This window comes from Propithecus coquereli, unplaced genomic scaffold, assembly GCF_000956105.1.
Source record: "Propithecus coquereli isolate 6110/MARCELLA unplaced genomic scaffold, Pcoq_1.0 Scaffold3, whole genome shotgun sequence".
Taxonomy (NCBI): Eukaryota; Metazoa; Chordata; class Mammalia; order Primates; family Indriidae; genus Propithecus; species Propithecus coquereli.
Window position 1 is genome coordinate 1,574,750 of NW_012148618.1, and position 12,034 is coordinate 1,586,783.

Here is a 12,034-nt window from a genome sequence, read left to right on the forward strand (position 1 = left end):
ATATTAAGAAATATATTACTGTCACATTTCACGGATAACAAAATAAAGCTCCCAAGTGTTCAGCAAGTACATGGCAGAGCTAATAGTTTTAAACATAAATCTCTCTAATAGCAAAATCTGTTGTGTTCCCTGTTTTTTCCAGTATAAATTGTTTTCAGAGAAAATTAGAGAGATGATAGAATGTGGAAAGCCTTGAAATATTTTAAAACAGTATGTTAATAGGTACTGCATTTATTCAAATGAAAGAATTTTTTTAAAAAAGTAAATAATTAGCAAGTGTGAGGCTCTGACCAAAAGAGGAAAGGAAATATATTTTAAAGGGTATACAAACTGCAATTTAGGAACTGACCACTATGTAGTGACATGAGTATTTTTCTTCAGACCAGTTATTAGGCACCTGATTTGAGCAACGAACTGTTGCAAGGCTGACAAGTTTTCTGGGCTTCTGTAAACCAGCAGGGTACTGGAACTTTACTTATGATTAGTGATTACTGTCATTCTGTTCCTTGAAAACTTGCTTGTGATAAAGGACTCTAAAGCATAGTTGTTCAAATTAATCAGTGTAAATATTTCTCATATAAGGGATTATAGTTTGATTCTTCCTAATGACTAACATTGTGGATTGGTCTACACACAGTTGGTCACAGTTATGAAGCTTTATTTCACAAGATTATTGGACAAATTGATCTCAAAATCCAATAATTCACACAGACTTTCAATGATTTTTTCAGTGATATGTTTCTGAATTTCCTTAGCCAATTCTTCTCTCATCTAATAGCCAAAAGGCAAATTGCTTATTGTCTCTGTTCTTTCTCTTCAATCTACGGTCAAAAATTTGACATGTCTTAACTTTGAACCAATGATTCAGTGACTAGGATGTTTTGATCAATAACTCTGGAAATGGTCTATGAATTTCAGAGAATAATTTTCATAGAGTGAATATTTTCCCTCCAAACCTACACCTGTGCTGTCACAGGCCTAGCCACTTCCTGTCTATGATGGTGATTCCCTCCTTTGGTCCCTACAGCAGGTGATATCACAAATAAGACTTTGGGTTTTTGTACGCCTCTCTTCAACAATCCTCTCACTGTGGCCTCACTCAGAGCACAGAAATAGATCGCTGAGTCCCCCAGTTGTAAAGCTGAGATGACAAGGTGGATGGATTTTCTTGCTTTCTGGAAATTCAATGAGTAGCGACCTTCTGTTGCATTTTGCTGGTTATAGGAGTCCTGACGAATAAGGAGAAGCATCTCCCCACTGCTGGGTTGCTTGTACCAGAATAGACCATAACTACTATCACTGGTGTCATATGTGCAGTCCAGAGTCACAGCCTCCTTCTCCTGCACCAACATTGCTGGTTGGGACTGGGTTACCTTCTGGGCAACACCAGCTCCTGAAGGAAAACAGATAGAATCAGAAAGTTTAGAGATAAGTGGTGTGGGACAAAGAGATTCTATTATTACAACCTGTTACCCTCCTTCCCATCATCACCGTGAGACAATTCCTGAACCCCCAGGCCTTAGATCACAGAGGAAGCATATTCCCACTGGGCCATCCCTACCTAGCCACATCGAAGCTGTGACCACCTTCAGCAGGCTGCAGAGCAACATGTTTGGTTCTTCCTCTAGAGGGAAAATATTTTGTTCTCCTTCAGTTCCAGGACTGCACGGTGAGGTGAGTCTGACAATGTGTGAGAAGAATTACTGGGCTATGTGCTACTGCTGCTGCTGCCTTAGAACAGGAAGCAGGTTTCCTGGTGTAGTCAGTTAGTGTGTGTATGTCAAACTTCTCTAAGTACTGGCCAAGAATCTCACCCAACGCACACTTAATTTTGTATTAACCAACGCTTAATGTGATAACGATTAAATCTGAAAATAAGCATAGGTATAGTGAAAAGAATATTGATAATTCAGCTGACTCTTACATTTAGTCATTATATCTGTGATGGAACTGGGAGGTAGGCACTTATTTAAAAATAACACATGTATATACTACTATTATGTACTAATAACAACTAAATTTTTTACATTAAAATGGATAAATAATAAAAATTTAAAACTATTGCATGTAATGGATGATGGAGACAACATAAGATGTAATAATCATATATCCCCACATCTATGTATATTGTTGTTTCTCCTAAAGTGGAAATTAATCACATTAGGATAAAAAGGCAAAGCTGTTTGGACTACTCTCTGCAGACCTTTCAACTTCCTCATTAATATAAAAATATTGCCCCTCACTTCCAATGTCTGTTCAGTGCCTATCTTGGGGCAAAACAGCAGAAAAAACTAATTTCTCTTTGCTGAAGAGTTTACAACGAAGCCCTCAGACGTTGAGTCCTGTTATAAAGGTCCCCTTCACTTCCCTACTTAACTTTGACAACCCAGCTCTGTTCATAAAATCTAGATTAGACACAGAGTGTGATCATTAAGTTATCGAATCTTTGAATTTGTGTTTTTCCATCACCCTAGTTGGAACCCTAGATGAGTCACGACAAGGCACTACATTCTCTATGCCCAGCTCTGAATGGAATGTATCCTAGATGACCCCATACATCTCCCCAGGAAAGCTGATCATAGCAGCACTGATTGTGAGAAACCTTTCCTTTGAATGAACCCCATACCCTAAGGATAGCACTCAACAACATGACAAAAACCAAAAACTCATTGCCTATCATAGCCTATTTCTTAATACAGCAGCCATAACTTATTTTCCTTATCTCAATATAATTTCAGGCTTGTCTAAATTGGTTGAAGCATCTTCAGATCTTTCATGGAATCACCATTAAATCTTATGAAAACACATACAGTACAACCGTTCTGCTCTCTAAAAATACCCAATATTTTTAGCAGTTAGTTTACTATTTATGAAATATTATTAATTTCTCCTTATATTAATAGTATTCAATTCTAGTACATTTATCAGTCAAAAGACTCTCATAATTGTACTTCTATCATTCAAGAAGTGCCCATGTCCAGAACAGATGTTTTGGACAATGTCATACCTATTTCTTAATTAATTTTGTTTTTTAATATCTTATCTTTAAAATTTAAAAGGGATAATATGTAGCTGGTTGTGGAATAATTACGCCAGACTCCATGATGAAATCCAGTCCCTTAGCAGAAGCAAAATTAATTCAAGTGGCTGAACTTGTGGCTCTCTCTTGAGATGTCCTGTTACAAAAAATATATAGAGCGATAGGATGTTTTAATGTAGTTTGCCACTTCCAACTACTATGGAGACAATGATGTTTCTTAACCTTTTTAACTTTTTCTCAACTTTCTCATGTATCTTTATAAAACTGGACAACAAATACAAAATTATTTGATGTCTTGATGTTCCTCAAAGAAATTTTTCTAATAAAGACCATGTTCCACAATATAAAAGACAATATAGAAGCTAGGGAAAAAATGCTTAAGCATCATTTGCTAAACATGCCTTTCTGACTACAGTCCTTATGCAAGTACCTCTTATAGAGCATAAACACAAATCCATGGGAAAGTTCAATAATGCCATCTAAGATAAATTATTTATTTGTTTTATCAGTGAGGATTAGATATATAAAAGCCAGAAAGGCTTCCTAGTGGAAACAAATGATCTCAAAGAATTTGCTAAAGCCATCCAGAGACAGCTCATTGCAGGAGGGACATATGGCTATCATATTAAAGAAACATTTGTGGGGAAACTTTTCTAGGACAGCAGGGAACGTAGACAGTTCATGTCTTTTTGGAACCAAGAAAATCCCATGAAAGCAATAAAAATGGAATATGAACTTGAATATTGTCTTAAGGAAACACTGGAGTATCTCTAAAGGGTTGTACACAATTATATTCCCTGTGTCTGTTATGAATATATATTGGTAATAGTCTTCTTATTTTCTACATGAGTAGAAGGGCTCTCACGTTAGAAAGACAGAGCAAGTCACAATAGCTAAAATCAATTTGATTTTGTGCTCCCTATCTGTGACATTTCAAATTATCTATACGTTGGGGAGCATATTTTGGGGACAGTTATGTAAGATTTTGCCCTCACTCAGGAACTTCACTTTTTTATCACCTCCTGATTCCCTGAAAATGTGGCAGCAAGGGATGGGATATTAAAACTGAAATTAATTACTATATCAGCCATCCTTGAATTCTCATGACCTAATGTATTATTACCCTTGGCTCTCATGGCCCTGCAGTATTCCCCCTCACAAAGTCATGAGTTCTCTCACTGCGAACTGGTCACTAGTGGGTCTATGTTACTCAGAATGTCCTGAACCATACGTATTCCATTCTTTTACAAACTTAATTAGATAAACAAACCTATGATATTCAGTCCTCTCATCAATAGGTACAGGTTGCCTTTCCTGGGTTTTTATTTAATCAGTCTTCACATGACCTAAATCTGGGTGACTTCTGAGAAAAATTCCAGAAAACAAACTGCCTTTGAACCTCATAGAGATGGCCTTTGTTGGTACTCTTTATTACCAATTCAGCAGATAAACCACAAGGAGTTCATCGCTGTTTACTTTTTACCTATCAGTATGACATCATCCATCTTTAGATGACAAGAATTAAAAAGTAACTCATGTTAAAAATCTTAAACTGAGGTTCTGTGGAGAATCTTCTGAAGCAGACATCCACATAAGATGAATGCCAAGATCCTTAAAACAGCATAATTTTTTACACTAGACAGCTCCATCCAAGTCTAATGGAACAGAAGTCTTTAGATGATTGGAACCACTGATTATCATTCTCTCCTTTGCATTTTTTCTTCCTTCGGTTGTATTTTCTCATTTTAATGATAGAAGGTTATATATTTCTAATTTACTCTACTTTGTTCTTTTGGTAATGAAACAATTTGCTTAGACAGAGGCTTTACATAAAGCAATAATCATCCTAACACTATAATTCAGCTCTACAAAGCCAAAGCTAGTGCAACCAACTTAGAGAATTGTGGGAAAACGTAAATAGTAACCATACCCAAGTATGAACAAAGTGAGTTTTGATCAATCAAATTAGCCTTAAAATGTTACAAAAACATCTATTGATAAAAATTTAGGACAGAGTTGTTACAACTGAAAACCCTCAACTGAACCTCTCCATTATCAATTGCCATGGCGTTTCTTTTGTAGAATTATAAATCAAATCTCCAAAGATATTCAAACAGTTGAAATCATGAGTAATTCCTATAAAATGACTTCAAAGTTTAAAGCATTCAGGTGTGGAAAAACCTGTGCATGGTGGCAGAGATGGAGATCAAGAATGTACTTCCTCTAACGAATATCTCAGACTTCACACAAGTTTATATATTGTACAGTTCTATTTGTATGACGTCCAGAAAAAGATAACAGAGCAGAGCAAGATTTGCAAGCAGTGGGGATGGGACGGGTATGATTGTGAATAGATAGCACAGGGGAGTTTTTTGGGTTATGAAACTGTACTGTATCATTTTTGGGTGATAGTTACATGAACCTATAAAATGTATTAAAATTCAAAATTAACAGACTGAACTGCAAACCAAAAAATGGTCATTTTTCTATATGATAATTTTTTAAGTAAAAATTTAAAACACTGAGAAAATAAAACAAAACAATTGATGTTTTTTCTATTTTCCTGACTGGATTCTGCCTAATATATATATCATTTTCTCAACTTGGAAAAGACAAGCACCAGCCATGCCAACTGTGGTAGGCAAAATAATGCCTACAAAAAACCGGATCCTAATCCCTGAAATCTCTGAATGTTACTTCTTATGGCAAGAAAAATAAAATAAAATAAAACTTGAAGATATAATTAACGGAAGGAGACTGAGATGCGAATAATATCCTGGATTATATGGGCCTTGAGGGTAATCACATGCATACGTATAAAAGGGAGGCAGAGGGAGACATGACAACAGGAGAAGAGAAGCCAGTATGACCACGGAGACAGAGATGAGAGTGATGGGGCCACAAGCCAGGAAATGCTGGCAGCCATCAGAGTTGGAAGAGGCAAAGAACAGATCCTCTCCTACAGCCTCGGAAAGGGGCCCTCCTGACATCTTGTTTCCAATCCAGTGAAATTTATTGCAAAAATACTGCTGTTGTTTTAAACCAGAAAATTGGTATACAGGCAATAGAAAAAAAATATACCAACCTTGGTATATTTGTTTCACATGTTTTATTTAGTTCCATTGATCTATTTGTTTCATTCTATGCCAACATCAGAAGGTAGTCTTACAGTGAATTTTATTACCTGTTAAGGTTTAAAGCTTGAATGTGTCTGGATCTCAGCTAACTGTGTACTGGCTCTGCACACTCTGGCTAAGGAATTATTTTTCCTTCCATTTGAAAAATTGCCATCTAAGTAAGATACAGCAATTAAACCAATAGCAATTACACTCTCTCTCTTTCAACCAAGAAATAAACTGATAGACTACAAACCATGACTCCCACTCATTCCATTTTCAGGCCTGGAGAAAATGAGCCAATCAAGAGTCAACTTGCGGCCGGGCGCGGTGGCTCACGCCTGTAATCCTAGCTCTCTGGGAGGCCGAGGCGGGCGGATTGTTTGAGCTCAGGAGTTCGAAACCAGCCTGAGCAAGAGCGAGACCCCGTCTCTACTAAAATTAGAAAGAAATTAATTGGACAACTAAAAATATATAGAAAAAATTGGCCGGGCATGGTGGCGCATGCCTGTAGTCCCAGCTACTCAGGAGGCTGAGGCAGGAGGATCGCTTGAGCCCAGGAGTTTGAGGTTGCTGTGAGCTAGGCTGATGCCACGGCACTCACTCTAGCCAGGGCAAAAGAGTTGAGACTCTGTTTCAAAAAAAAAAAAAAAAAAAGAGTCAACTTGCTTCTACTGGACAGGAGCTAGTGGTATAGAAACACTAATAATAAAAGCCAGTTGAGGTGCTGAGCCTCAATACTATTCTTATTCAGGTATCTTAACCCTAATTTAATCCAGTAAGTTTCCCTATAAGAACAGGCCACTTAGCTAATAACTAACAATCATAACTAAGCTAAGAGGGATCATTCTCACTATACCAACTGCCAACTATATCCATCCATAGGAAGAATATGAGGGATCTTAAAATTAACCTACCCCTGACCAGGGGTGGGAGAACTAGGGAATTAACTATTTATGCAACCTCTTTATTTCCATTGATTTATCTACAACACTAGAAGATACAACTTTAAAAAGAAACTTGTACTAATGTTTAATTCAGTCAAAATATGAAAGTGAGGCTGGGATATTTGTAGTAGGCTACTTAAATTAACCATTAGTCCAAACACTTACTGGAATCCACTAGTAAGAATTGAGTAAGGTAGCTGAAAAATATATATGAAAGACTTTCTCACACACCCCAAAAACAAAGATAAAGGTAGCAATAGAAATTAAATGTCTGGGAATAAATTTAACTATCCTAAAACAATGAAACTTTATGGAGAAAGAAAGGCATAGATAAACAGCAAGAAGTATTACATTCTTGAATAATCATGTAATAAAATATACTTTTTATGGAGTTTTATTCTTCACAAATCCATTTATAAATTTAACCACAGGCCAGGTATGGTGGCTCATGCCTATAATCCTAGCACTCTGAGAGGCTGAGGCGGGTGGATCCTTTGAGCTTGGGAGTTCGACACCAGCCCGAGAAAGAGCAAGACCCCATCTCTACTAAAACTAGAAAGAAATTAGCTGGACAACTAAAAATATATAGAAAAAAAAATTAGCCAGGCATGGTGGCGCATACCTGTAGTCCCAGCTACTCAGAAGGCTGAGACAGAAGGACTGCTTGAGCCCAGGAATTTGAGGTTGCTGTGAGCTAGGCTGATGCCACAGCACTCTAGCCCAGGCAACAGAGTGAGACTCTATCTCAAAAAAGAAAAAAAAAAAAAAAAGATTTAACCACAAAGCCTAAATTAAAATTTTGAATATACTATAGCAGAATTCACTTTTTTCTTCTTTCTTTAGCAAATATCTACTGATTATTAACTATGTGAAAGAGCTTGTGCTAGGTTCTGCAGACATAGCAATAATTAAAACACACAACTCTCCCTTCTTAATTCTATTAGAGGGTAAATATGAGCAGATACTAATAAGATTTTGAAAAAGAAGAATAGATTGGTGAATCTAATCTGAAATCATTTTCTATCTTAATTTCCCTCAAACACACACACAGTATATATCCTAATTAGACTCTAAAGAAAAACCCAAATCACATTTTCTCAACAATGAAGAGCAAGTGGAAAGGGCCGTCAAATTTTACAACAGGTGTAGAAAGTGAGAACATAAAAATCACTGTGACTTATGGAAATCTCTCACAGAGCTAATAAAAAGCTAGTGTTTGAAAAGATTTAATGAAATGAGAAAAGGCCAATTCAAGATATAATATGAAGTGAAAAATCATGGTCATAATTATAATAAGAATCTATGAAGAAATTAACCAAACTTTAGCAAAAAATTATCTGGGAACACAATTACTGATTTCATCTTTTCCATATTTTCCATGTAATGTACAATCAGAAAAAAAAACACAAAAGCAATATTTGAAAGCTAAGAGTTAAAAGTCCATCCATAAAAAGCACTGTGATATTGATACTAAGGGGTTATTTACAAGAGAGGAATCTGAATAGGAAAGGTAAAGTCATCTTTAAAGGCTAGATTTCAGAATAAAACTTCACTAATTCCCTTTAAGAATCCATTATGTGGAGCTTCCTGATTGCTGAACATAAGAAGGTTGGCATGGCCAGAGAGGACATGGAAGTTTGACGCCCCTTCCTCCGTACCTTGCCTTATGCATCTCTTCATCTGACTGTTCATTTTTAACTATGTAAATTGAAGGTCTATGCCAATGGAAAGGGAGTGTGGCTTCACCTCCAGTCTCAGGTTTGGGTATAGGTTACAGGTGCCTGGGAAGCAATGTGTACTCTCCGCACAGAAGTAGACAGCTGAGTCTCCAGCTTGAGTGCCTGCAATGTGCAGGGAGAGATGTTTGGCCGTCTTATTCAATAAAACGGTGAATCTTTGTTCTTGCTTGTTGTCCATATTTGAACGAATGTCTGTGATGAATTGAGGACCTTTTCCAAGCTCTTGCTTATACCAAGGGAAGTAGATTGAGGCGCTGTCTGAATAAGTACAGTTGATAACAGAGGTGTCTCCTTCCTGGACATTCAGGGTAGGAGGATGCAGCCCCACATTCTCTCCTCCACTTACACCTATTCACAAAGAAAAAGAGAAAGGAGAAGGGTTATTGGGTTATTATTCCCTAAAATTTTCTTTTTCTATAGTAACTAGAGGAAGGCTGAGTAAAGCAAGTTTTCTCCTGGACATCTAAAAACATCCACTAATATATTCTTTTTCCCAAAATCCCTCAACTCACAGTCCAGCTGCAGCCACAAGAGCATAAATAAAACTTGAATGGATGTCATCATTATTCTTCCTAATTAGGATCAGTCACGGACCTGCAATCTCCCGCCGTAAGAGCTACTTGTGTCATATGGTTGTCCCTTCTTTTCTCTCGCATCACCATGGTTTCTCACAGTGTCTACCCAGCGAATAAGAAAAAAGTTCTGCTTCTGTCAAAAGCCTATTCATTGAGAATCCACTGAAAGGAACCCTCTGTATATTCTGCATCAGCAGATGAGCACTACCATCTTGTGGTCACATCCCTAACTACTGAACTTGCTGGGCAAATGTTCTTCTCTTACGCTATGCAGGCCTCAGATGCATAAAAGCAGCAATAATTCAAATAAAATAGATTTTAGATCACAGATTAAATCCACAGTAAGTATGTAGAGATCAAGATTTATATTTATCCACACTACTAAGTCATTGTGAATAAATTGGAAAGAGGTAGATGCTGTTGGTGTTTATTCAATGATGGACCAATTTTACATGTTTGAAATCACAATAACACAATGATTAAAAGAAAAAACTAAATACTTTCCTTTACAGCCAAATCTACCATCATGATTTGTCTGTTGTGGAGAAAAATTTTCTCTTAAAGGAACACGTAAGACAAAGGTCAGAGTAACAGAGAGAAAACTACTCTAGTTCAAGTGCCTCTGATCTCAGGTTCTGCTCCTTCCAGCCTGGTCTTGCCTATGTCCTTGTTATTCCCAGAGAATTGGCAATACCAACAATCAAAACGTGGAATCCCTCCTCAGTAAAGATGACTGCGATAAAAAGTAAGGAATTAAATCACAGTGATGAAGATGCAAGGGGATAAGTTTCATGAGTTACTAATACTCCAAACACAGAAAAGTGAGATCCATACATTGTTGGTTTGCAATGAGAAATCTGACATGCTTTAAGAAATCTCTTCCTATGGCTCTATGGCTTGCATTCTGCTAAATGCTGAAAGAGAGAGGAGAAATCCTCAGAAAACATTGGGATGCAGATTTTAAAAAATGTAACTACATGCAAGCTTGTTATTGAGGTGCTTGTATCTTCTGAAATCAAAATGGATAATATCAATATGTCATGTCTTTAAACATAATGACTAACATGTGTTTAGTGGAACTGTCCTCCAAGGGATGAGCCAACCCTCCTGTCATGGATTCTTGCTGCCTTGGCCATTGCTGGCTTGGATTTTACACTCCATTATTTTTCTCCCTAACTCCACTACAATGTTCTTCCCAATACATTGATAAAGTCAGTCAGTCCTGTCATTTTCCAGTATTATGTCCCTCTTCCAAAAACCCGTTCTCATCCACTTTGATTTATTGATATTTTTGATTAATTCTGTAAGAATAAATATTAGGGAATTCTAAATGCTACCCATGTCTCATAGGGGAATAGTACAAATAGAAAACTGACCCTAAAAATCTGACCATGAGTAATGGTTCCTAGGAAATCAAGACAACCTTATTTCCAGAAGGGAAGCCCCTTTGTGTGATTTGTACTCGCTAGTTCTCTAGAGTTATGAAGAATAAATCTAATCTCTTACTCACATCTCACACCCTTAAAAATCTAAAGACAGCTATGGTGAAGAATCTCATCTCATCCCTATTTCTGGAGTCAGAATTTTAGGTCAGTATTTGTCCTTTTGAGTTATTGCATGCGTAACTGAATGTAATGTTCTGAATATGACCACTCACATGGAGCACAGTGTTCCATATATTAACTACAGCACCAGTATAGCCATCCCCTGGACAGAATACCAAGCCCATGATTATTTCATTGAATATTGCCTGATCATTGTTCAAGTGTTAGCCCAGAACAGCTTTTGTAGCACCTTCAGGGATTGGTAGCTGATAAGGACAATGCTCTCCTTAGCTTCCCAATTTCAGTGATCATTTTTTGATAATCTGTGTATGTGATGGTCATTATATTCATAACCTTCCTTCAAGGTATGTCCACATGGCATAATGAATATACATTGCTATTTTTAGGAAAGTCCTTAGAAATACATCTGGGTATTGGGGATGGCACCATCATTTTTGGCTCACCCCAGCTGAAGCCAGTGAGTGGTGAACTGATTTGCTGGTAGAATAACAGTGGCTCAGTCTGAGTCTCCTTTCCTGCCCAAAGTAGCAAACATTTGCAGAAATTGGAACTCTCCCTTCTCATGGTCAAACTGATTGGACCAAGGCTTTACCAGACCCAAACTGCAGAGATCAAAGTGGCTGGGCTTCCACTAGACAGTTTCTCTTTGCTCAGCAATTTGGTCCTGGGGGAATGAGGCAGAAGAAGAACGCTAAGGAGGAAGTGAGGAACTCTAGTTCCTTTCTACTCCCAGCTCATTTACTATCTAATTGTTTCATACTGGCACCTTGGATATAGTTTCTGTCTTTGTAAAATGAATCTGCACTAAAGGCTTTTCAAGAGCTTTCCTAGCTCTAAAATTCTTTCATGCACTTTAACAGAGCAAATATTTACTGAGGGCTGGTTGTGTGCAGCATGGAGTGACATGAGAATGTGGAGAAATTAACCTACCTCATGGAGCTCCAAGAACATTTTCACACCCACCTACAATTTAGTGGTTCTGAGGTTACCCTTAACCACTCCTTGGGCCTCTTCAGAAGCAGAGACAGAATCCTCAGGTTGAGTTCCTATCC

At 37.4% G+C, this 12,034-nt stretch overlaps 1 gene segment (V, D, J or C); it reads right to left on the reverse strand.

The window, feature by feature from the left end:
- Positions 1–956: 956 nt before the first annotated feature.
- LOC105814169 lies at positions 957–1,672 on the reverse strand. The segment is given in 2 exon segments: positions 957–1,393; positions 1,562–1,672. Coding segments are annotated over 2 exon segments (486 nt in total).
- Positions 1,673–12,034: the final 10,362 nt, after the last annotated feature.